The 25,668-nt window shown below is 53.0% G+C and overlaps 1 protein-coding gene across 5 annotated transcripts in view; it reads right to left on the bottom strand.

The window, feature by feature from the left end:
• Positions 1–358: 358 nt before the first annotated feature.
• The window catches only part of UCKL1 (uridine-cytidine kinase 1 like 1), a 41,316-nt gene continuing 16,006 nt past the window's right edge, over positions 359–25,668 (bottom strand). For 2 of the 5 annotated variants that reach the window (XM_073308949.1, XM_073308951.2), the window contains exons 2-15: positions 24,932–25,125; positions 22,962–23,068; positions 21,542–21,712; positions 20,250–20,321; positions 16,717–16,906; positions 16,065–16,126; positions 10,056–10,075; positions 6,235–6,333; positions 5,418–5,511; positions 3,782–3,844; positions 3,033–3,155; positions 2,167–2,274; positions 1,157–1,313; positions 359–724 (exon numbers count right to left, since the gene is read on the bottom strand). In XM_073308949.1, coding sequence (XP_073165050.1) covers positions 654–724; positions 1,157–1,313; positions 2,167–2,274; positions 3,033–3,155; positions 3,782–3,844; positions 5,418–5,511; positions 6,235–6,333; positions 10,056–10,075; positions 16,065–16,126; positions 16,717–16,906; positions 20,250–20,321; positions 21,542–21,712; positions 22,962–23,068; positions 24,932–25,125 — 1,531 coding nt within the window. In that variant the 3' untranslated portion in view covers positions 359–653. Of the gene's footprint in view, positions 725–1,156; positions 1,314–2,166; positions 2,275–3,032; positions 3,156–3,781; positions 3,845–5,417; positions 5,512–6,234; positions 6,334–10,055; positions 10,076–13,953; positions 13,971–16,064; positions 16,127–16,716; positions 16,907–20,249; positions 20,322–21,541; positions 21,713–22,961; positions 23,069–24,931; positions 25,126–25,668 lie in introns of all 5 variants that reach the window. The other 3 variants (XM_073308950.1, XM_073308952.2, XM_073308953.1) reach the window with 2 other exon arrangements.

Consider the following 25,668-nt stretch of genomic DNA (forward strand, 5'->3'; position numbering starts at 1 on the left):
TGCTGTGGAGTGACAGGAAGACAAGGATACAGCGCAACTCACGACTCCCCCAGAGCGCCTCCTTCAACTCGCTGGGACAGCAGGACAGCGCCTGCGACCTCAGCCATGGCCCACCCTTGCCTTTCAGAGCATCTAGCAGTTGCCCTCCTAGTTGCTGTACCGTGTCCCCCAGGACAGAGTGGCGGCGGAGAAGGGATCGGAGCATTTTCAACACGGGCGCCAGATTCAGGGTGATAAAACTCATATTTACAGCTCCTCCTGGGTTTATCTGTGAGCTGCACAGGGATTAGACCCAGTTACCTGCACTGCAGCCAGGCCAGGGGGTTGGGTCTAACTGCCAACAGCTATGCTGCAAGAAAACTGGAGAAAAACTTTATTTTGTTTGTTATAAAAACTCACATAAGTTACATAGGCAAATATTTAAATTAAAATAAATTAACTCCGCTCTAAAGTAGGACAGTCAGCTAGGATTTGCATTTCTTCCTTTTTAAAAAATATGCCCTAGACTTCAAACGCAACAGCTGAAAAAATATCTATGCCCCAGGGGAAATCCCTTTGGAAATGTACAATAGAAGAGTAAGGTGCCGTGCCAAAGCTGCCTTGTCTCCAGGGTGGGGTCTCTTCTTCTGACCCAGGGCAGGAGGGGGTGTTTGCTAAGTGTCCAGGGTGTCGTCGCTCCAGTAAGGGGGGGCGTCGGTCCCGAAGTAGCGATCTCCAAAATTCCCTAGGGCACAGGGGTGGGGAGAGAGAGACATGCACGCACAAGGCATCAATGTGAAGTTACACATGGAGATCGGTGCCGCAGGAATGCCGCACACCCTTAACCCAGCTGGGTGGGAACTATACCCGCTCCCCAAAGAACATGAAGGACGACTGCTCTGCCATCCCATGGGAGAGCCCCCCGGGACAGCCTGCAAGAACAGAGGGGCTGCTGGGCCGCCCACGCACTCTGCTCTCCCACATGGGCATGAGAAGGCCAGGGCAGGGGGCGTCAGTTTCTGTCACTTGCAAAAGGAAGGTGGAGAAGAAATGCTGAATGAGGAGACAGCAGCGGGATCAGAGCAACCTCCTTTATTTCCCCTTCTTAGCGTCACACCCTGTTGGGCGATCGCTGCCGTCAGCCCTTCCCTTCTGATCCCACCAGGCGGGTACTCACCGATGCCGGGGATGATCCGGAAAAGATTGTTCACCTTCTTGTCCACTGCCGTTGTGATGATCTTCACCTGGGGGAAGGCGTAGGCCACCGAGTGGACGCCCATCTCCGCCATCAGCAGGGAGAGAAGGAAGATTTTGTCCTCGGGGACATCGTGATCCTAAGAGAGAGTCGTGGCGTGAGGGTGGAGGAGGGGCCATGTCACTGCTCTGGAGACTCCCCTCCTCCCTATGCACAGACCGCAGCGGTGCAAGGATCTGTACGCCCCTCCTCCCCGTCAGCCCCGACTTGGAGAGAACTCCGCTTTCAGGCCAGTTCAAACCCTTGGCCTCCCACCCTAAAGGGCCAGCACTGTGATTGGGCCTATGCCCCCGGGGACCGAGAGCAGCCCCCTGCCTCATCTCCTTCTCGGAGCTGATCTCCCTGCTGGGCTGGGGACACCGGGAACCAAGTCTCGGGAAGGAGCTGGGGAGGACGTGAATTCAGTTCCTGCAGGGCTTGTCCCCTGGGGCTGCTCCAGGGAAGGGCGACTAGGAGTGTCTGGCCCCGAAGGTCACTGCGGCTTGCACCACGCCAGCCGGCCTCCTTCCTCTTTTCACCGCGGGGCCCAGGTTTAAAGGTACCGGCATTCACTTTGTTTACTTGTTTCAGAGTAACAGCCGTGTTAGTCTGTATTCGCAAAAAGAAAAGGAGGACTTGTGGCACCTTAGAGACTAACCAATTTATTAGAGCATAAGCTTTCGTGAGCTACAGCTCACTTCATCGGATGCTGCAGTTTCCACGATATGCATCTGATGAAGTGAGCTGTAGCTCACGAAAGCTCATGCTCTAATAAATTGGTTAGCCTCTAAGGTGCCACAAGTCCTCCTTTTCTTTTTGTTTACTTGGACTCCGGGATTTGGCATCAGAGAGCTGGGCTGGACCCGCCCCCCTCCCCAAGTTCCCAGCACCCCCAGGGCTGCTCTGGGGTTTCCCCCTCTGAACGGAGACGGGCCCCCGCCGTCCTTCCTTACCAGCAACACTCTCACCGCCATCATGGCCGCCGCCCCCGTGGAGACGGTGCAGTCCATCAAGATCACGTGATCTTCACGAATGTCCTTCGGCAACCTCAGGTAGTGGAGCTGGGCAAGGGACAGGCCAGAGCGGGATTTGGGAAATGCGGGCGGGAAAGTGCCCTCAGAACAGCTCTGCTCACATCTCCCTTACCTGGGCGGGGGATGAGCCACCTGCCGCAGGGAGACAGCGGAGCCCACTTACCCTGTTGCTGGCAGGATTAATGGGCTGGGCTGAATCAGGTACAGGCTGCCGGCCCGGTACCAGACCCTTTGTTTATGAGGCAGTTGCTGCTAAAAGGCTAGCCGGGCAAGCCCCGAGGCAAAGGGCTGGTGCTTACCAGACGGGGATGAACACTTAGTGAAGAGGATACATTTAAAAAGCCCCAATGACCTTGGTCTGATTTTTTTAATGGCGAGTGCACCGAACCGTGCGCAGTTCTGTGCCTCACTGGCACGCCCAGGCCACACTCAGCTGTGGCCGGTGTATGTGCATCTGACTAGACGTCTACCCAGTCACTGCACGTGCAACTGTGTGTGTATTTTTGCACAGCCGATTGTGAACGCTTCCAGACCACGGGACATACCCTATGGGTTCGCCTGAAGCCAGACATTTTGGACCTCAATGACCGATGCTTATTAAATATGAAAGCCAGTTACCAACCGGCCACCTGCTGACGAGACCTGCTGTGTCCAGCAGGAACGAATGAACCGATTGCAATTACTAGGCATGTGGCAGCGTTCGGGATCCCTGCAACAGAGACTCGGCTGCTGCGAATGGTCAGGGGGCGCAAGGCACCCTCGACTCTGAGGACCAAGCCCTTTACCTCTGGCTCTCCAGTGTTGCTGTTAGTCTGGATGAGGATGGTGCCGATTCGGACATCCTTGCACACGGCTCGGAGTGCCGGCTCCATAGTCTCTCCTGCTCTCAGGATAGACACACCTGTGATCTGCAACAGAGTGGGGATGAAGTGGCCATGCGGGGTCCCTCAAATGCTCCTACGCCAGTGTTCTCTGGTCTCCAAAGGACCTAGACCTAGCACGGATCTACAGCAATTTTGGATCCAGAGGCTCAAAGCACTTCACAGCCACAGGTAAGTTCATTAGCTGCTCTTGATCTATGGGCTGTGCGCAGAACACAAGCCCCAGGCCTGGTCCCCTGCTCCTGTTTGCCCAGGCCAGCAATGGGACTGAACCATGCACAGCCACGTGGGAACCACATCTCCTCCAGAAGTGACAGGGGGTTAGGCAGCTAGCTCCTCCCAGCTCCCATCCAGACTCCAACAAGACACAGCTGCCTCCCCAACAGGATACATGGGAGGATGAGAAGAGGAGCGATTTGGCGCACACACCTAATTAGTGCTACTGAAGGGCCTGACCTGACTAGTCACTGCTGTGAGGATCCCCTGGTCTCTACAGCCCAGCAGAAAGCCAGCTGCCCCCTGGAGCAGACCCAGCTATTCCAGATGCTGAGGAGGGGCCCATTAAGTCCGGGGGACTCTTCCCGTTGACTTCAATGGGCATAGGATCTGGCCCCAGTGTGTGCAATTGAATCCAGCCTTTCCCTTCCCCTTACCTGCTTCCCACTGTAGGATCTCCCCTCGTAGTCCTCTCCCTGAGGGGTCTGGACGGTGCAGCTCTAGAAAGATCACAGCACAGACTTTAACACGGGCTCAGACCGCCGGCGCACCGGAGCCATGGCACAAAAGCCACAGGCTGGTGCACCGTGGACACAGTCATGGAGCCAGGGGAGGTGCTTGAGCCCTGGACACTAGCCGCGCAAGCCAGAGATGGCCCCTTACTCAGGGGCAGGGGTTTAGCTGCCTTAGAAACACGGCTGCACCAGCACTGTGATCTCTGCTCCCAAAGCCGAGCGCTGGACGTGCCCTTGTGCTATACAGTTACCCACCCCACAGCAGCAGTGATGGTGGAGACATGCCCTGCAGACACCTTTTCCCCCAGGAAGAACAGGAGTACTTGTGGCACCTTAGAGACTAACCAATTTATTTGAGCATAAGCTTTCGTGAGCTACAGCTCACTTCATCGGATGCATGCAGTGGAAAATACAGTGGGGAGATTTTATATACACAGAGAACATGAAACGATGGGTGTTACCATACAGATTGTAACGAGAGTGATCACGTAAGACGAGCTATTACCAGCAGGAGACAGAGAGAAAACAAAAATCCTTTTGTAGTGATAATCAAGGTGGGCCATTTCCAGCAGTTGACAAGACCATGTGAGGAACAGGAGAGGGGGAAAAATAAACATGGGGAAATAGCTTTACTTTGTGTAATCACAGAACCACCGACACATCCACTCCCAGTCTTTATTCAAGCCTAAGTTAATGGTGTCCAGTTTGTAAATTAATTAACGTAAACCTAAAAGTGGCAATTCTTCAACAAAAAAACTTCAAAAACAGACTCCAAAGAGAGACTGTTGAATTGGAATTAATTTGCAAACTGGACACCATTAATTTAGGCTTGAATAAAGACTAGGAGTGGATGTGTCATTACACAAAGTAAAACTATTTCCCCTTGTTTATTTTCCCCCCCTCTCCTGTTCCTCACATGGTCTTGTCAACTGCTGGAAATGGCCCACCTTGATTATCACTACAAAAGGTTTTTTGTTTTCTCTCTGTCTCCTGCTGGTAATAGCTCGTCTTACGTGATCACTCTCGTTACAGTCTGTATGGTAACACCCATCGTTTCATGTTCTCTGTGTATATAAAATCTTCCCACTGTATTTTCCACTGCATGCATCCGATGAAGTGAGCTGTAGCTCACGAAAGCTTATGCTCAAATAAATTGGTTAGTCTCTAAGGTGCCACAAGTACTCCTTTTCTTTTTGCGGATACAGACTAACACGGCTGCTACTTTGAAACCTTTTCCCCCAGGGAGGAGATGAGAACAAGACATGTGACAGCTGTCAGTCACACTGCTCACTGCACCGCTGGAAAGCATGTAGACACTACGGGGATGAGTGTGGTAATAAGAACGCATATACAACAGAACAGGGTCCCATCTCTCATGATCACTGCTGTCTGACCTAGGAGAATCATTTCTTTTTAGCCTTTTCCATGAGGGCAAGTCACAGAGAAGTAGGGAAGGCTCCACGGGGCAAACGCAGACCTCTCCTTGTCCCCCCAGACTTGGATCAGAAAGGAGAGAACAATGGGCTTTCCCCTCCATCCCCTTGTTTCCTGTACATACCTGGAAAGGCAGAAATGACAACGCGTGCTCAATCAGCAGCCGCATCAGCCTCTTGGAGTAGAAAATGAACTCGTCTCGGCTGGTCTCCTTGTTTCTAAGGGGGAGGGGAGAAAGGCACGTCCGTCAATGAGAACTCTCCATGAGTTGCTGACTGTGAGTCAGGGGCTGCCTTAAGGGTGAGGCAAGGTCGTGCAGGAAGAAAAAGGTGGACCAGATACACATGGCAGGTTCCTCAGTCTCCTCCCAGGTCGAGGCAGCTGATATCATCACAGGCCTTCCACCAGGGGGATCCAGCCGAGGACCCTGAACGTCACCAGGCCCCTTTACCGGGAATTGCGTCGTCCTGTCCCACCCCAGGTTGCAGGTTTGTTGCTGGGACATAGGCACTTTTGCAAAGGGAGCGCCGAGGTGGAGCAATCGCTGTCCCAGGGCTCCAGGGTTCTAATCCTAACTCTGCCGTGATCTTGCTGTGGGCCTTTGGGCAGGTCTCTTACCTCTCTATGCCTCCGTTTCTCTGTCTGTACAGCAGGGACGGTACCCAGCTTTTGGGGTGATGGCAGGATTAGCTGTTCACAGCTGAGCAGGGCAGCCAGCATGCAGACGCTCAGAGTTAGGGGTTGACATTATCCTATTTTAAATGGATGATTCTAGGAAATGGGTGAGAACTGCCCAGCCCCGACTAGGGTCTCTGGCCCAGGGCAGGATTTCATCTCTTGGGGGAGTGGGAGATGTCAAACACCCAGACCAAGGTTGGATGATGCCAAAGGCCCCCAAGCCCTTAGCCTCACCCACTCCAAACGCAAGGTGGCGTGCTTACCGGATGATGGTGTGCATGCCGCGTACTTGTGGGGTACTCTTCAGCACGCTGAGAGTCCGAGGAAGGGGATGGCACTGGTGGGCAGAGGCCAGCGCTGCCCTGGAGACCAACACAACACCACAGCTAGGTGAGCGCTTGTTTACATGCATAAACACTCATCCAGCCAAACTCCAAGGGCAGCACCCAAGGCCTGCAGTCCAGGGGGAGGAAGACACCCAAAGGTGACAAGGGGGTTGTTGACACTAATGAGAAGCCACGTCTAGAATCCCGGAGCCTTTGCATCCCACCAGCCCCCACGACAGCTGGGATGTTAAGGCTCCAACTGGCTGCACAAACATATTTACCATCCAGGACGTGCCATCTACTGTAACTGACCAGTCATGTTAGGAGAGAGAAAGCTTCTCAGAAAAATAGATCACACTCCCGTAGCTCACGGGTCTCATTTGCTTTCTTTGCTCTAATTCAGTGGATGGATCCTTCAGTCAATGAATGAGGAAGGGACAGCTAGGAGTAAAGTATCTCAAATTTAACCCCATAAAAGGTGCCTCTCTCAGAGCAAATATTTTCTGGTACATCATCAGAAACAGGGTACTTGGTCAGCATGTCCCACACTCATGCACCGGCTGACAGCTTTGATCCCTTGAGATTAACTGCACCCCTTGGGATGCACGACTGTTCTAGGAAGGGTTTGGTGTGGGAGCTCTGGTCCATTCATAGACAGTCACATCGTTACAAAATTAGGAATAGCCTCAAGATGCTTTATAGCTGGACAGGCCTGGCGACTGGAATGACTCATCTCTGGATGACAAATCAATTAACATGGCTGAGTGCAATGCCTATTCCTGGATCAAGGAAATGCCATTGATAATGGGTTCCCATTAGCTTGCCTCTCTTTGTTTGAAAGATGTAGTAAGGTCTGGCTGGAAAGGATGAACCAATCAGCCTTGCACGTGAGGAACGCAGGACTCGGACAGCTGTACATTGGATCACACACAAAAATGACTGCCACCGGTTCGGGAACATATTGGGGGAAGGAAAAGATAAAAGCACCAGCCAAGTACAGATTTAGTAGAGAACCACCCTGGTTAATTAATGCAACACACACAAGCAAGCCAGGAGGACGAAGATGACTAGGTAGGGATTTAGGAAGAGGGGCATGGTGATCAGATTCCTCCATCTACCCAGTCATCCTTTGGCCTTGGCTAAAACAAATGCAAATCAAGACATGAGCGAAGCCCGTTGAGCGTTTGAGGGTTTCGTGCTTATTCCACTAGCTCCAGTTTTGACTGTTAAAAAACAAAGAGATGTTTCTTTACGGAAGCAGATGCTTTCTGTGCCCATGTCACCAGGGCTGTGGATGGCCTGTGACCATTCTGCATGTGTGGGCATGCAGGGATCCCACCCTGATGCATCAGCTGATTACACAGAAAGGCTGCAATAGGTTTGGGGATATGTGCACATGTGTGTGTGTGGGGGGGGGTTTCCACTCCCCAGATAGAGGGTAGAAATTTCAATGGCAGGAACCAAGCTGGGAAAGGGCATTTGTGAAATACTTTGAGGGGAAAGCTGAATACACCCCCACCAAGGGCGGAGAGACAAATGGGGTACATGGGGTGCACTCAGTTCTAGGGGGAGGCTTTGCAAGAGCGTTATCCAAAGTGCCGCCCCGGCACCACTTGTGCTCTGAAGTAAGACGAACCCCTCAAAGCCTCGGGGGCAGATGGTCAGCAAAACAAGCTGCACTCGGTTAGCGAGGAAGACCCCCTGGTTAGTCTCCCTGGCACCCCACTTGTGTCCCATCCCTCCCCATGCCCACAGCGAGGCTTCGCCAGCAGCAAGAGGCTGCTATGCTCCTGCAGGTCCCCTCCTTGTGCCGCTGCTCCAGGCTTCTGCAGGGCAGTCTAACCCCAGCCTCACTAGAGGCCCTCACTCTTCATAAGGACCCAATCCTGCAGCCACTTTACCTGGGGAATGGCTGCAGGATCGGGCCCACCAACAGGTTTTGACTTGGTCCACACTGGCCCGAGAGGGGGAGAATTGTGTGTGTGTGGGGGGGAGGGGGCAGGAGGGTCGAGGGGGATAAAAACAAAAAAAAGGAGAAATCATCAAAGAAACCAGCTGGAGCCAACATTCCTTGTCACAAAACAAGAGCAATGGGCTTGGGGCATCTCCAGCATGCCCCCCTACTGGGAGAACGGGCTGCCGCCCCCACAGCGCTGCTGGGGCAGGGGTAATGGTGCCCTGCTTTTACACAGCACCTGGATCTCAAAGCACGTCACAGCCAGACCCGAAACACGGGGCTCTACGCACCCGCCGCCCGGGGCGGGAACAAGGCAGTTCTGTGGCAGGGCCCAGCAACAGCAGATAAGGGCAGCAGATCCAACTGCAGGGCACCTACAGGAGACGGAAAACTCCCAGAGGTGGCATTTGAACAGGCCACTAGGACAAGCGACCTCACTCCCCGTGACGCGTCCCAGGGGCTCCTCAGAGAACTCCCCCGGGGGCAGACCCTGAGCTTCGCCTCTCTGCAGAAAGACAGGGCTGGCAGCAGTGCAGTGCTCAAGGCTGGCAAACCTACTGGACAAGAGCCAGCAGTAACGGCTCCAGGGCAGAGCAGTCCACTTTTTCTTGTTAGGCCTGGCAGAGGATTCACCAATACCCCTGCCATCTGCGGGTCCTTTTACACCTACGTGCCACAAGCCAGGGAATTGCACCTTAAGGCTACGCCCCCCGCCCCCGAGGATGGTGCGCTGGCCTCAACTCGGCCTTTGCAGACTCATTGGGACCCAGGCCTTAAAGCGAGGAGTGTGGTCAGCACCATCACAAGCCACAAACCGAACGGCCCTGTGGGTTGCAAAGGCCCTCCGAGGTCACGGCTCTCTGCTGCCCAAGCCCTTGTATCCGATCCAAGTGCTGGTCACCGCCGCCCTCCAGCTCCCCGCCCCCACGCACACCGTGGTACGTCACTGTGTGCCACACCAGAGAGAGGATCAGCCCATGTTGTCTTCTCCAGCACCTACACAAAACACCAAGACACGGTCCCTGGATGCCACAACCAGGCATAACGCAACCAGGAACACCCCTCCTACACCACCGAGCTGTGAACAGGCCCGGGGGAACCTGTCATTTTGTCACCTATGTTTCCATTTGTTCCTGAAATGCTTGCACTTTGCTTTCCAGGCTGTGACAGCAGAGGAGCCCCTTGGGGTGCCTGCAGTCCTATACCACTCTGTGGGGTGAGAGGCAGACCAGGGATTAGTTGCTGTGGATCTCAGGGCAAACAATCCCCCAAAGCAATGGTGGGACTAGACACCTCATGCTCTGGGGAACTCTCCAGATTCAGCAGAGGGGAAGGATGGTCCAGTGGTTGGAGCAATAACCTAGGGCTGGAGAGAAAGTCAAGTCCCCGCTCCGCCACAGACGTCCTGCAAGACCATGGGCAAGTCACTTAGCCTCTCTGTGCCTCAGGTCCCCATCTGTAAAACGGAGATAATAGCACTGCCCGGTCTCCCAGGGGTGTTCTAAAGATAAATACATTAATGACTAGGAGGTGCCCAGATACTATAGCAATGTGGCCATATAGGTACCCAAAACAGATACCTTCGTAGTCTAATTCTCAGGACGATCTGATCTGGAGAAGAGGTACTGAGGGGAGAGAGGGTTCCTTTTGGTTCAGCTTAAAGAACATCACCCTTGTAGGAACCTGCACATGCTCCCTCTTGGTGGACCCCCACGTTCAGCATGCAGCCCTGGCTCACCCGCCGTCACCCCACAGCTCCCATGATTAGTATCAAAATCAAAACACTGCAAGCGTTCCTCACATATCCCAGCGTAGCTTCCTCTGTTCACCAGATGGGAGGGATGTTCAGGGAGTGACAAAGCAGGAAATACAACAAGGGTTTAAGGGGGGGGGAGGAAAAAGCATTTCAATTAGTCAAAGAACCAGGGGGATGAGGGGAGCCATGATCCGTATTAACTTCAAGCAGTACCAGTTGGATTCGATCAACGGCTGAGCCATCAGGGAGAGATCCCTCGGCAACCGTCTTTTCCACTGAACCTGTGTTTGCTTAACAGATTGTCTTAGAGGTGCCACCCTCTGCTGGACAGTCTCCCAGGGGCCCCACCCAGCACTCACACCAACCTAGCGCAGGGGAAAAATGACAGTGTTATGTCCCCTGTGCATTCAATGGAGCAAGGCCCCAGTCCCAGCCATGGCCTTGGCAGAGAAGCGTGATGTCACAAATGCCGGACGGGCAGGAGTCTGTTGTGCCTTCCACGACTTGCACACCTTGCTCCTGCTGACACTAACAGGAGTTGGTGTCTATGGCTCCGTCCCTGACTCTGCTGCATGGAGGAGAGACCAGACCCCTCATCCAGGACTCCATGCATTCCCACGATCAGAGAGAGGAGCCTTCATTTACTCCAAGATCCCAGCAACTGGGAAAGCTGGGGAAGGACACACACTGATGGCCAAGCATGCAGCTGGGCCTCAAAAAGTGCACGGTTGGCACATGCAAACAGGCACAAGATGTGCCCACCGACCTGCTTGCCAGGCCCACGTGGGGACACAAACACTCACACTTGGGTGGCAGGTGCCTCTTGATAGAGGCCCAGTTAAAGATTTGGCCTGGGATCCACAGCCCAGGCTCCTCTCCCAGTGGAATGGGAGTGTAGTTGAGTACAATCCATGTTTGCACACACACGGCAAGAGCACTTTATGTTCTGCAGAGAGACACTGGCAATCCGGCCCGCTGAACAGAACTCGGCGTGGACCCTACCAGGGGATCGCAAACGGGGCAGCGAGAACAGCTCGGCAGCTTGCACAGCCAACCTGACAGGGACAAGAGCTCATGCTCTCTCTGGACCCTGCGCTGGAGAATGGCGGACAGATCAGGCTTAGGGGGCCTGCAGGAGTTTGTCCCTCTTTGCTGTCTTGGCTCTCAGCCATCCTGTGGGTGAGGCAGGTGAGCAGAATTTCCTCTCCCCGCTTCGCTGTGGCTGACCAGCAATGGAACATTCAGCCAAGCCACCATGAGCAGGTCGAGAAAATGTCTCAGGTTGGAAACTTATTTCCCTCCCCAGAACGAAAGCTTCAAAGGGGGGCGGGGGGGGGAGGGAGAAATGAAAGCAAAAGAAATATGGGGGTGACCGTCTCTCAGAAAGGCACGGTGAATACCACCAGCTCTTTGCTGTACATGCAATCAGACAGGAAGCAGACAAGAGACAGCCAGCTACAAAGAAGCTAATGTAGGTAAGGCATTTCAAACACGTACGGCAGCTGGCTTTTAACGGCTGACATTTCAAACAAGGACTACTACACCGTGCCACGGCTTGATATTTAAAGACAATTGGCAAAGGGCACATGGAGGTGATCTAGACCTGGGGACGGGAAGTATCGATTGGCAACGGTGAATTCATCTTCGACAACACCCGTTTCTAGAAGCAAGTCCAGTTCTCAAACAGCGTGGCGGAAGGAAAAAAAAAATGGATCAAGACATCACTGAGAGCATCATACTTCGATACAAGCAAGCAGACTCCGGGGTCTGCTCTGCCAAGGAAGGGTGTGTGTCTGTTCCTACTGGTGTTAAGGGGAACTGCACGCGTGGGTGTACAGCGCCTGGATGGCTCAGTGTGTTGCAGTTTCAGACAGGAAACGTGCGTCTGGGTGTGAAACTGAAAAGTCGAATGTCCAGCGATTATTACAATTTTCTTTAAATGAGTGAGAATTTGGATGCATCAGCAACTAACTCTGTTACCATCCAGTTAGAGGTATCAACAGTTCATCCTGGTAATTTACCCTGTCATTACAACTGGGCTTAGAATCAGCTCACCTCCATAATACTTAAAAAGTTCCATTGACAAAGTGCTAGAGAGGGGCCAAAGCAATGGAGTTTGGATCTGGATTCCTACCGAAATTTACCTACAGTTTGTGTGGAAGGTAGGTTAGCCCGGGCCCAGATCCGACATCTGGGTTTTTCTCTACCAGTTACAGATTATGCATAGCTTCACCAACACAGCATTTGAAAGGCACTGACATTAGAATGGGGGATTTTGGTATTCATTATAAGCCATTAAGAACTGAGGCTGTGGAGTTCGGTTAGTTGGAAGGCCCAATTTTTTTCAGGCATGTTTCACTTTTGTTGCATGTCCCCATCTATCAGCCCTGATCTGCTACCTAACACACAGCTGCCCCTGGGTGGACGGGGCGCTGGAGACAGCTGACTTAATAAAAACCTTTGGGTTTCATGAGTTTAAACCAATGTTTGCAGGCATGTTCCAACTCCGGACCTTCATTTTTTTCAAACTTTTACCAGAAAGGAAGCCTTGATTGAAATACACGATAAGGATTCTGAGGTTACCCAAGTGTTGTAGTTGTACTTATTTGTGCAATTAAAGTGGTACAGCACTAAACTCTCCATTACACAATCAGCACCATTTTATTAGATTTGTTGATTTTCAAGATGCATGAAGAAAAGGCAAAATCAAGACGATGAATAGTACTTTTTGGATTTCAGAATAATATCAGCTTGGGGGCAAAAATCAGCCTGTTACAAATTAGACATTTGTAACTGAAACATTTTCATGGTTGTGTCACTATATCCCGCCTCCCGACCCTCCAAACACTTACGTACATGAGCACAGGTACCCGTAGGAGTAGAGTTACTCACACGTATAGATGTTTGCCACATTAGGCCCCGACATTGTTAAAAGTGAAATTTTAACCATCCAATTTACTTGCTTGAAAATAACTAGCTTTGGGAAAAAAACAGAAGCTTTTCTATTCATCTGAGGGTTTGTAAAAGCTTTTTTATGCCAAATGTAAACTTCAGGCCTACCTGAGTTACGTGTCTCTTTAAACAAAGATATACATCTAAGTGGAAATGCATTTTTAGAAATGCATCTTTTCGCCTCCCACAAAAATAGCTGAAATCTTAGCTGAATGCCTAATGGAAGTGAAAAAGCAGAAGCACCATCTACACGCTGATATTGTAAGGGTAGCTAAATAGGTGTCTACTCTGTATATACACCTGGAGCTACTAGGCAATCGTATCTCCCACTATATTTTTGGCAAATCCTGAAATTATTTCCATAGAACTTGTCCTCCTGGACCAAAGCGTGTGTGTTACCACTCAGAATCAGTCGAGTTCCCTTTGGGCGCTATGACCCCTGTGCTTTAGTCTCCTGCTCCCCGAGGCTGCCTGAATTCTCAAGGAACTTCATTTAAACGTGAGGAGGGTTCAGCTTAAATTTCCTTTGGGTTACGAACACAAGGCCTCGGTTTTCCTATGCTTTTCCAGCGGCCGCTGCTCAGAAGAAGAATTCTCCAAACCACTTTTCACATTAGTTGAAGAAAAAAAAATTCTGGTAAAAAATACCAAACTCTTTCCCATTCTGCAAGTCATCAGCCTTGTGAATGTCTCTGATTCACCGAAGAACAAGTTAGGCCTGGATCCAACGTCAATGGGAGTTGGATTGGGTACGCAGTCAGGTCAGATGTTGGCCATATAAACTGCAGGTACCTTCACTTTCTATATATGCCCAGTGCTTAAAATATTGCCCTCCTGGCTGTACCTGAGCACAAAGGGTGAGATGAGCTCTACGGGTCTGAGCTCTAGGAGGAAGTTACTGGATTCTGATAGAGACAGTGCAGCCCAAGCAGTGCCTGGCATTGGAAATGCCTCAGGTCACGCAGACAGGACAGAGTCATGAGGGTCTTACCTGACACTGAGTTCACGCTGCAGCAGTAACACAAAGACACAACGCAACCGGCATTAAGCATTGTCAAGCCCACGGGCGTTTAGAGACAAAAAAAAAAAAAGGGAAAAATAGGAATATTTTCCTGCGTTCACAGTTAGTCTTTCTCCCTCTGCCCCCCAATAAACCCCTCCCACGCCTCAAAACTTAGCATCCACAGGTTCTCCCAAACCAGCAGCCTGGGAAGGACCCACATTTCTCACCTGCTGTGAGATTTAGCTGAAAGAAAGTTTTGCTCTAATTTGCTTTTCCTGAGGCCTGTTCCTGGAAGCAGTAGCTATCTCATCTCCATGGAAACCGGCCAGGTCTCGGACCCCAGTTATGAGTCAGTTCAGAGACTGCAAAACCAGTTTCCATCTTGCGTTAGATACCAGTTATTCTTCTGATATGACATCAGCGTTTCATACTTATACAAGAAAACAGCTCCTATGGCTGGGTAGCAAGATGAAACTTGGCTTTCATAATCTCTAGACCTGCCCTTATTTCAACACTACAAATAGGGCTGTTTGCAGGAAAATACAGGGACCCCTTTTTAACTAGGAGAGGAGACATTTTTGGAGGGGCACACTCTAGGCAAGTGCTAACGTATAGGAGCAATGTCTCCTATATGGACTTGCTGGCCTGTGTGGTATTGCATGCAGTCTCATGCATGCAATACCAGGCAGCCAGATGGCTGTAGCCGAGTGGGAGCTTAGAAAGGCCAACTGGAGTGGAGAATTTTACTTCCAAGTGCATCTGACTTGTGTGTGCATTCGCCCTTCTGGAACTCTGCCCTGAGCAGAAGGGGAGCGTAGCTATCTTGAAAAGCAAACAGATTCCAATGGCAAAATCAAAGTGCAAAGAGACCCCTCCCCCTGCCCCCAGCATATCCCCGAGTTAACATACAAAAGCTATATAGACCTGAATGTTGTGGCCCTGAGATCACCAGTCTGCCCTTAATCTTCCCAGGGAAACCAGGAACTGCAGCCCACAGCGTATGGTACACAACCTCATCCGCTGATCTGACACCCCCCGTGAGTGCTCAGACGTAACCCACCCTCCAGAGCAGTTACAGTCCAGTTACGGGATTCAAGATTTGTGAAAACTAGAGATGGCTGAGGAAGTAGCAATCTGGATCCACCTTCGAGCTGGTTCAGACTAGTATTCAGGTGTGAGGCTGAATTGTGGTATTTGGGTTGGCTGCTGCTGAAAGGTCTCCGCTCCCAGGGGGCAGACCTCAGCCGTTTTCGCAAGGCTTCAACCAATGTGGGGGAGCGCGTCTGAACCGGATTTGAAAAACTGGCCTGTTCTGAGAGTTGTTCAGAGCCAGAAACCCAACGGCTGTGCGTGCTTGGAGTGCAGGAACTGGTTGAAGAGAAGGGGCCAGAGCAATGCACTGGAGGGAGAAGTCAGGGCCCGGTTTGTGCTTAACTCCCTGGGGCTGCTGAGTTTCCTAGGCCTGCAGTTAGGAATACTGTACCGGGGATGAGGCAAGTACAGTGGATTATGCTTACCAGCAAACTCTCAGTTCCCAGCAAGAAGTTGCTATTATCGAAGAGCTCCCAGTAAGGTACAGGCAGGTTCCCGGGTCTGCAGGCACGGAAGGAAGCACTGGGATGTGCCAAGCCTGGGCCCAGGGCCAGGGCAGGGTGCAGCCCAGAGAACGCAGGGAGAGGTGCCATGCAGCTCTGCAGGCCCCCAGCTCCCTTGTGCAAAGCGCCAGCATCCAGGCTGCAGCCCTCTGCCTTCAGCTTGTCGCATGCCACTGTACAGAGGCAGGCCCAGCAGCAGTGGGCACATGGATGCACAGCTTGCCTTGCCCAGCTCCCAGCCAGTGCGGTGGCGGAGGGAAGAGGGAAGACTTGCCTGGTTGAGAAGAGGGAGGCTGGAGAGGAGTTTACTTAGGAGGTCAGGAATCTTGTATCATCGCCCCGCTGCTCTCACATGCAAATCCCAAGCCAAATGATACCCCGCTAGGTGCTGGATGCTGTCACTAGCCACGCCACTGCCCCCGGCTCTCCCCAGGCGGTTAGCACCCGTATTGCCACCTCCCTGAGGCAAGGCTCTGAACTGGAGCTTCACAGCGCAGCCCTTACCTCTTCCAGCTGGCTGTGGACATGCTGGACGATCAGGTCAATGGCCACGGTGTTCCCGCTACCTTCAGTGCGCCAAGAACAAGAGAGAGACAGGGTGAGTTCCAGGGACTCGGTGTCAAGTCAGCACCATCCTCTCTGCTGCCTGCGATTCTGAAACACGGGAACGCTGGGTCCCTGCCTTCCCAGACCCAAACCATAACCCACAAAATGGTCACTCTGCTCCCTGCTGGTTAATCTAGTGGCAGGCCCAGGCAGTCACCCGGGGTGAACTGAGGCAGACCCACCGACGTAACCAAAAACCACTCCCCTCACGGCAGCACCGTTAGCTCCTTGGCAAGGGTTTGGCACAGCCAGCCAGCTCACCCTGGTGCCAACACGTGCCCACAGAGAGTTGCCAGGCCAATTAATTTTGATTGGGAGCCATCAAGAGCAGGGGCTGTAGGGTCATTCAATGCCCTAGTTGTCTGCCGCAGTTGGCATTGATGCCAGCAGGAGGGCAGAAGGGAACAGCCAGAGGCCAGAGCAGAGGGAGGAGGTGCGGGAGCTGGCGTTCGGACTCCTCTGCTAAGAGACAACGAGGCATGGGATTTCTCAGTGAGCCAACGTAACGAACGAGGAAAGAGGCCGGCCGGAAGCGAGCTGTGCCGGGTACCTCGGGGCACCACGATGTCGGCCAGCCGCATGGTGGGCTGGATGTACTGGTCGAAGGCAGGCTTGACAAACTTGTTGTACTGTTTGATGACCCCCTCAATGTCCCGACCGCGCTCGCCGATGTCCCTGCGCAGGCGACGCACCAGCCGGATGTCCGAGTCCGTGTCGACAAATATCTTCATGTCGAGCAGCTGAAAGGAGGCAGAACACGCACACAGCCCAGGTGGAGCGTCACTCGTGCCGGACCCCTCCCGCTGCGCTGCCTTGAGGGCGCGCTCTCGCTGCGCCAGCTAGCAGGGAGGGGAAACCGCGGGTGGAGCCCTGCCCGGTCAAGCCAGGGAGAGGAAGGGGAGCTCTCCCTCTGCGGTTAGCCGTTCCCCGATCCCCCTGTTGCTGTCGCAGAGCTGAGGGCCCGGTTCAAGCCCCTTGAAGGGAGCTGGAAAATCACCCATTGGGAAGTCACCAGGGTCCAAGCAGCCTTTGAAATCACAGCAGGGGAACTAAGATATGTCAGGGCAGCGCTTGGAGTTCTGCTGCACAAGCCTGCATCATCGTGACAGAGAAACAGCCCCCCAACTCCAGCCTCACCCGGCAGAAGGGAATTCATCACAATCTCCTCTTCTAGTGTGCGTTTCCCCTACAGCTCAACGGGACCATCGGCGGGAGATTGTAATTTACCTGGTAGCGAGGGTCTGCCACTGAAAAGGGGCCCATACAGCCAGAGCCAGTAATGGGTACAGGCACGAGAAGTTTGGTTCAAAGATCCATCAATGGGGGAGGGAAATTTTATGCCTATTGTCACCCTTCTTTTGACACCAGGGTCAGCACTCTGCTGAGCAACAGCAGATATCAGGGCCTTGCAGCTCAGCTTCCCACTGGTATCAAAGACGTGGTGTCTGAGTATATGTGTAACTTATACATATAGACCAGTCCTGGAACAGAGGCGGTCAGCCAGCATGCAGGGAGCAACTCTGCCTCAAAAGCTGATCTCAAACTGCTGCTTATACAACTCCCTCTCCAAGGACCACTTCCTCGATGCAGAACTGGGCAGAACAAAAAGAACACCACCACCGTGTACGTCTTCCCAAGACTAAGCATTTGCGTGCACACTAAGAAAAATATCGTGGAAGACTATGTGTAACAGTGTCACCTAGTGACACTTGCCCTACTAACATTAAATATATTTAGGCTTGGCAGAATTTGATTTTTTTGGTATAATTTCCCCGGGTACTATTGATGTTTATTTTTAAGCTTTATTTTTATCCATTTAAATTTTCACAGTTGCAGGAATGTATGGAGGGGTCAGACTAATTATTTAATGACAGCAGATGTTGAGATTCAAAAAGTTAAAGTTTTATAACTATTAAACATGAACTGTCAACATCACATGTCAAACATCCAAGGTAAAAATCCTTAAATCAAACTCTTATAAGTTCTCAGGAAGCATTTTTCTTACTTTATCTAGCTGTAAATTTCAATGATCATTGCTGGGAATATTTATTTTGTGTGTGTGTGGTGAAATCGATGTTTACTGAAAAAAATCTTATTCTTCCAAGCCTAAATCTATCCCTAACCTAATGGAATGAACGGGTGACAGCCTCTACATTGCAAAATCTGAATATAGCCCTCCCTCCAATGCACCTTCAGAGACACCCATGAAGCCACTAGAAATCCAGGTCAACTGAGACACTGTAGTTCCCGAGCTGGGAGCCCAGTCAGGATGGGCCAACTTTTCATTCTCCAGGCAAAGGTCCAGTCCATAATCTGCCTGTGGAACTCATTGCCACAAGAGGTCAGAGAGTCCAATATAGCAGCTGATTCTGTTTTTAAAGGGCTGGATAAACTTGTGCCCAACATCAGGATCAGTAAGGTGGGGGAAGGGATAATCCAAGCTAAACTTCAGGGACGCACTGCTCATCATGGGTCAGGAGGGAATTCTATCTATCCAGGTTCTTATTGGATCCTATCAGCATAGCCTCTGAGTGCCCTCCCCGTCTCCTCTGTACACAGCATTGCATGACTCGCTAGGGCTCCTTCATGTCCTGCAAAGAGTCAGGGAACGGCCATTTCCAGAGACAGGACATTAGGCTTTATGGGCCTTAGGTCTGATCTATTGCATCTGAGCCAACGCAGCCTTAATCAGCCACTTCCTGTATCTCAGCAAGTGCAATTCACACATCTATTCTCATGCCCGCGAGATCCATTCTGTTCTAAAACTCACTTGTACTAGTAGATCCCACTCTTTTGCCAGGGCGCTATTTCCTAAGCTCAACTTTAAAAGGATGCGGAGGAGATTCGAGTGGCTAGTGACAATGGCAGAGACCTATTAGGATGTGCCAGAATGTAACTCCTGGGCACTGGCTGGCTAATGCTGGAAGTGGGCCAAACACAGCAGGTCGCCCATGGCGGCTCCAAGTCACAGCGCTGCCTTTAAGTAGGAAAAGCAAGAACAATCTCTCCCCCCCCCAGGAAATACTCCTCTGGGGCTACATCTACACTTGGAGATAGGGGTGCGATTTCCAGCTCATGCAGACATGTTCCTGCTAGCTCCCATGAGCTAGCATGCTAAAAATAGAAGCGTAACCATGGCAGTGAGTAGTGGCATGGACTAGCCATAAACCTGCCTGACCCCCATGGGTATGTTCTTGGGTAGGCTAACTACCCCACAGGCCATTCTCTGATGCCTGTTCTAACCCAGCTATGCTGTCTGTAACATGCTAGCTTGATGAGAGCTAGGGCGGCTTTGTGAGCTGGGAATGACATCCCTCGCTCCAAGTGAGATTCACGCAGCTGACCACTGGATGTCATTATTGCTCCAGACGAGCAGATCACGAAAGTGCATTGAACAATAAAGCAAAGCTTCTAGATGAAAGCAGGCAGACACATTCGGGTTTGTACACAGCTTGGCCTCTCATGTTACATTTTTCAAGTATTGCGTTAGGGCTCATAAAAAAAAAGGAACTTGCAGCCCTGGCAAGGATCAGATAAGCTTGCAGTTGCTGGACCAGCTCATCCTAGCAAACGGACTGCAATGTGTAGAGATTACAGAGACTAGGAGAATAGAATTGTGCCAGATTTAGTGGTGTTTTTGTGCAGTGGACAATTGCCACCAGGAATTAGATTGTAACCACTAAACTCATTACACCTGGTACCAAATCACCAGCCTCCACATCTCTACAGATGGGTTAGAGCATTAGCCTGTGTTTCTCCCAACGTCCTTCCACTTGGCTTTGTAATTGTTAGCAGCTGAAGCCCATTGAGATCCTACAGTAAACTCCTACAGCAATCAGGAATACATCTGCTGAAAGCATCCATCTCCCTGGCCCTAGACATCAGAGACCATTAGGGGGAAGATTCCATCTTTCCTTCCTCTCCCCGCATGCACGTGGATGGAGAGCAGGAGGTGGGGAGGCGTACAGCAAGGAATGCTCCCCGACAGCTCCTACTTTCCCAGCCAGGACGCAAGACGAAGCCGTGAGACCCTCTTGGCTTTGCCTCTGCAGCCCATCATCCTTCTAAAGGACCCTTTCTCACCTCCAGGAGCTCCTTGTCCGCAAAAGCCATGATGCCTTCAAAGATAATCACATTGGCGCCGTACAGTGTTTTCTGGGAGGAAACGGAAGGACATTGGTCAAACCCAATGCAGTTAGTAAGAGAACGAGAGGAGAAAAATACTCCACCGGAGGGAGAGATAATAAAGGAGCATGAAGTTCAGCACAACAGGAAGGGTTTGAATGCCCTGGGAATCCGGGGTCAATTAAGGCCCCATTGCTGGGCCCCAACGAGTGGGTGCTGGAAAAGTGCTGCTGGGACACTGGACATGACAAGGGCACCCCCCTTACAGTAGAAACGGCGATGGAAAAGACCAACCTATGAACGATACCAGAGGGTCCAGCCCCTTAAGAGACACCATCCCCAGAGAGAGGATGCGTCAGATAAAGGGAGCACCACCTGGTCTCCCACATGTTTCCAGGCAAGAGACGAGGCTGCTGTGTTTCTTTTAAATTGATCTTCAAGCCAAAGAAGGAAGGAAAGTGCTCAGCCTGACTGGGGATTGAACAAGCCCATTACGGAAGAGGCCTCTTCTATACTGCTTATGAATACCAGTCTCAAGATGGGTGCTTCCCCTAGAGAGACTGTCTTTTCATTTCTCCTTCCCCGCGCTGGGAAATCTCACCCACTCAGAGCCTTTCCATGTAAAATCTCTGCCCCCCTCCCTCAAGACTGTATGCTGCAGATACCATCCCCTCTGCAAGGAGGTCTGAATCGAATTCCCTTCAGACCTTCTCTGTGCTATTCCTCACATCGACGGCCGGGGTCAGTGTTGCATAATCTACAGCTCTCCCTACTGTAACCAACCGAGAGACAAGTGCTCACACACACCTGCTCCTGTCCCTGGGCAGCTGGGACCAGAGACCTGCTCTGTCGGCTTCAAAACCATGGGCTTCTACCACTTGAGTTAATGGGGAACTCCCTTTGCTGCCAGTAGCAGTAGATCCTTTATCTTTTGTTTGTCAGCCACTAGATGACAGCATTGCTCCCTCCCTTATACACACCAAGCCAGCCCATTCGCGGAGAGCACACTGCCACTCCTGGGTTCCTACCAAGCCAGGCACCAGAAACAGACACCATACGTCCCACACGGCAATGTGACCACTAGGCTGGGATCTTGGGTTTTCAATCTATGGTGTTTGAAAGGGATGGGACTTTTAGTCTGAAGATGCAGGTGCATTATCCCTCTTCCCATCTCAGAATAGCCCCCCCACCCCCAGCACACGAATCACCCCTCACCCCCAGGCCCCATCAGTCCCTTTGTGTCCTCGTACCCATTCCTTCTTCCGGCTATGGGTGGTGAAGTCGTAGATGGGGATCGTTACGCTCTTGCCTTGCTTGAGTTTCTTCAGGGTGGAGATGATCAAGTCAAAGTCGAAGGCGTCGGGGTGGTCAAAGTTGAAGTCGTTGCTGGCCGCCTGCTCCTGCTGCTGTTTGGTGAGCACCTACCCGAGACAGGAGAGGGAGCTGCAGGGTTCATTGTACGCCGTCAAAACAGAGAGCGCCGCAGCCTGGGAAGCCTCAGCCAGGAGCCACGTGGGCTGCGCTATGGACAGTGCATGAGAGAGCAGGACGAAGGCCAAACTGTGAAGAATTGCCCTAGAGCCAGGGATTCCCTGGGTCTCCTACCCTGACAGGCAGAAGCAGAGTGGCTTGGTGGCCCGTACCGCGGGGTGTGGGCTGCAGCTGACGAGACCCTAGCCCTTTTATTTCTAGGGAAGGGGGACGATGGCCCCGTGGTTAGGGTTTCATCCCAGGGCTGGCCCTTTCTGAGAGTCTGGCTGCACGGGGCTTGGGCAAATGGGGGAGAGGGCAGCTCCCCAGACATTGACCCCTCCCCCTGAGGCTGGGAGCAATGGGGGCAGGAATGAGGGAGTGCAGAGCTTCCTGCAACTCGGGGGAGGTTCCCGGAGGTGGGTCTGACCTGGCCCTGGGAGTGGCCCATGCAGGGGAAGAGGAAGTCCTTTTCCCTCTCCAGCCCAGCCAGGACTAGCAGCTGGAGGCCGGTGTATAGCAGGGGCCCCCAGCTCCAGGCCCAGCACTCGGGGGTTGAAAGGGCCTTGGGGCAGGCTGTGTGTGTGACCACAGCGCCCCCCTGACCACGGCACCCACCTATAAGGCTGGCCCTGTGGCTCTCAAGAGATGTGGGTTCAAATCCTTGCTCTGCCACAGCCCTCCCTAACGGAGGACAGAGGCGCAGATAGACTGAGTGCCTTCCTCACCCATCAGCCAAGGTCAAGTTTCTCTGTGCCTCAGTTTCCCACGTGTAAAACAGGGATGACAGCAATTCCTTACCTCACAGGGCTTTATGAATCTTTAATGCATTAAAAACAGAGAGACGCTTGGGTCCTACAGCAGTGGGGGTTCAATCGAAACAACGCTTTTCATTAACGTTAGAGAGCTTGTGTCATTCAGCTAACACAGCTCAGTCCCGACCACGTTAGTCCAGCCTGGTCCCCTGGTAACCGAGACAGAGGCCTAATGCAGGCGGGATTTGTGCAAGACAGAACCATGTCACTGGCGCATCGCTCCTGATGCAGCCAGGCCACAGACACACACTCGAAAGAGCCGCCTGCCTCCCCCTGACCTGTTCTACCGAGTGTGCCGGCACGCCCCATTCAGCAGGATGGGGAGGTCTCCGGAGGGGACAAACACCTGAGCCGGCTGTGGGCTAAGGAGCTGGCAGCGGCTCACCTTGTAGAAAGAGTCCATGGAGAGCAGGACCACCCAGGGGACATCTAGAGCTTCGATGATCATTCTGGCCACGGTGGTCTTTCCAGAAGCACTGCCCCCTCCCAAGCCTGATGGGGGGGAGAGACAGAGAGAGACGAATGAAGCAAACGTACCAGCAGCCCGACCTTCCAAGCTCAGTTAACGCTGGCAGATCTCGCTGGGCTGCACTTGACAAACGAATGATTCCGTCATTACAAGTAACTGGGGATGGCGAAGGCCCTTCAGCCTAGAATCACTGGGTTAGGAGGAGAGCCAGCATTCGAACCAGCCCGGAGAGAGTCCTGGTATCGGTCACACACGGCAGTAAAAAATAAACTCCTCCCACAAGCACGAGGTGCAAACAGGGGGACATTGCTGAGAGAGAGAGCGAGCCCCACCCCTCCTCTGCCCTGGCTATTTGGAGCATCAGCTCATGAGGGCATCGCTCGTTATGTGTACACACAGCAGCCAAAGGCAGGAGACCCTTATCTCAGTGGGATCTTTGGGCACCACCGTAATACAAACAGATACATCCAATGCACCAATGTCTGTCTCTCCGCAACAGACTGGGGGGGGGGTGTCCCCCAAGTTCTAGGGTGCGTACGCAGGGGGTCACTCTGTAACCATGGTGACTGGTAGGACTGCAGATCCGCCCCACTCCCCTGCAATCCTGTATTTATAGATTCCAAAGCCAGAAGGGACCATGGGGATCATCTAGTCCAGGGGCGGGCAAACTTTTTGGCCTGAGGGCCGTGACGGGTTTCTGAAATTGTATGGAGGGCCGGTTAGGGGAGGCTGAGCCTCTGCAAACAGCCAGGCATGGCCCAGCCCCCACCTGATCCCCCCGACAGCCCCCCGAGGACCCCTGCCCCATCCACCACCACCCCCTGCTCTCGGTCCCCTGACCACCCTGCAACCCCCCGCCCCTAACTGCTCCATCCAACCGCCCCCCATCCAACCCCCCCTCCCTTGACTTACCCCTCCCCCGGGACCCCTGCCCCATCCAACCACCCCTTCTCCCTGACCGCCCCCAGACCCCTCGCCCCTAACTGCTCCCTGCCCCTAACTGCCCCCCACCACCCCATTCAACCCCCTCTCTCCTACCTGTCTGCCCCCCCGGAACCCCTGCCCCCATCCAACCACCCCTTCTCCCTGTCCCCTGACCACCCCCCTGCCACCCCATCCAACCCCTCCTCTCCTTCCTGACTGCCCTCCGGGACCCTTGCCCCCATTTAACCCCCATTCCCTGCCCTCTGACCTCCCCGACCCCTATCCACGCCCCTGACAACCCCCCAAACTCCTCTGCCCTCTATCCAAGCCCCCCACCCCCTTACCGCGCTGCCTGGAGCACTGATGGCTGGCAGCGTGGCTGCACCAGGACAGGCAGCCAGGGCAGGCTGGGCTCTGCAACCCCGCCGCCCAGAGCATTGCGCCACGTGGTGGCACGGGAGGGGGGACAGCCTCCCGGGCCAGGAGCTCAGGAGCCGGGCAGGATGGTCCCGCGGACTGGATGTGGCCCGTAGTTTGCTCACCTCTGGTCTAGTCTGACCTCCCGTGGAACACGGGCCAGAGCATAATTCCTAGAGCATTGTAGCTTTCAGCTGCCCACGGAGAAAGACAAGGACCCTAAGGGAGAAGTCACTAAGACAGACTAATCAGAGCCCCCCCTCAGTTTGAGAAGTGTGGGGGCCCAAGCTTGGGAACCAAGCTGGAGTCTCTGGCATGGTAGCGAGGTGTGCTAGTGAGGCGGGAGCCATCTCAGAGAGATGCACTGTTGCAAAGGACCCTATGCCAAGCTCAAACCAAGATCCTTGCTATGGCGGCTGCGAGGGACAGCAAGACCTGAAGGGACACACGCCACACCAGCCCTCAGCAAAGAGCCTCTGAAGCCACCCTCTGGCCGTTAATGCCTGAGAGGCCTGCGCTCGGAAAGCTCCCAGCACATGCCTTACCGATGACAAAGGCCTCTTTGGACTGCGTCCCGTGCTCGTTGTACCATGGCGGCCGCCCGGCTGTGTAGATCGTCCTTTTGCTCGTCCGCAGCAGGGGCGGCTCGGATTTGCACTGGCTGGTGGTCCTTTTCCGGGGCGGCCTTGCAGCACCCACCGCAGGGTACAGTCTGTCTAAGGATTCCGCTCCACTGGTGCTAGGAGACGGGAAGAAGAAGAAGAAGAAGAAACCTGGTCATCTGGGGCAACATTCGCAGCGGGGGCCCCCTGATCTGTGAGGGCATCCCCTCGAGAGGCTGAAACTGACGCATTGACTTGAAAAGAGGCCAGAGGGATTAACGATAAACCGTGTTCTCCTGAACTCACCCAGGGGAAGGAACACAGCTGGGTTAATGATGAACCCTCCTCTCTCAGCCACCGTGTGATCTCCACAGTGGATTCTGCGGCAGTTCTTCGCATTGCCAGTGGGATGGAACAGACCAGAGGAGGGCCCTGCCCAAAGCACTGCATTAACCCACTGCCTACAGGGCGCTCCTGGGTCTGACAGGCTTGGGAAACAGGCTATCTGGTAACAGGAAATTGCCCCAAGTTCTGGCCCTGACTAGTGCCATCAGCAGCAAGCTGCTGTTCGGGGTAAGTGTCTCTAGTGGATAGAGGGGCCTGGAGCTCAAGACCCCTGGACTCTCTTCCTGGCTGTGCCAGGCTTCTTGTGTGACCTCAGGCCAGTCGCTCAACCATTA

The sequence above is a fragment of the Lepidochelys kempii genome, chromosome 13 (genome assembly GCF_965140285.1).
Source record: "Lepidochelys kempii isolate rLepKem1 chromosome 13, rLepKem1.hap1, whole genome shotgun sequence".
In the NCBI taxonomy this organism is placed as follows: Eukaryota; Metazoa; Chordata; order Testudines; family Cheloniidae; genus Lepidochelys; species Lepidochelys kempii.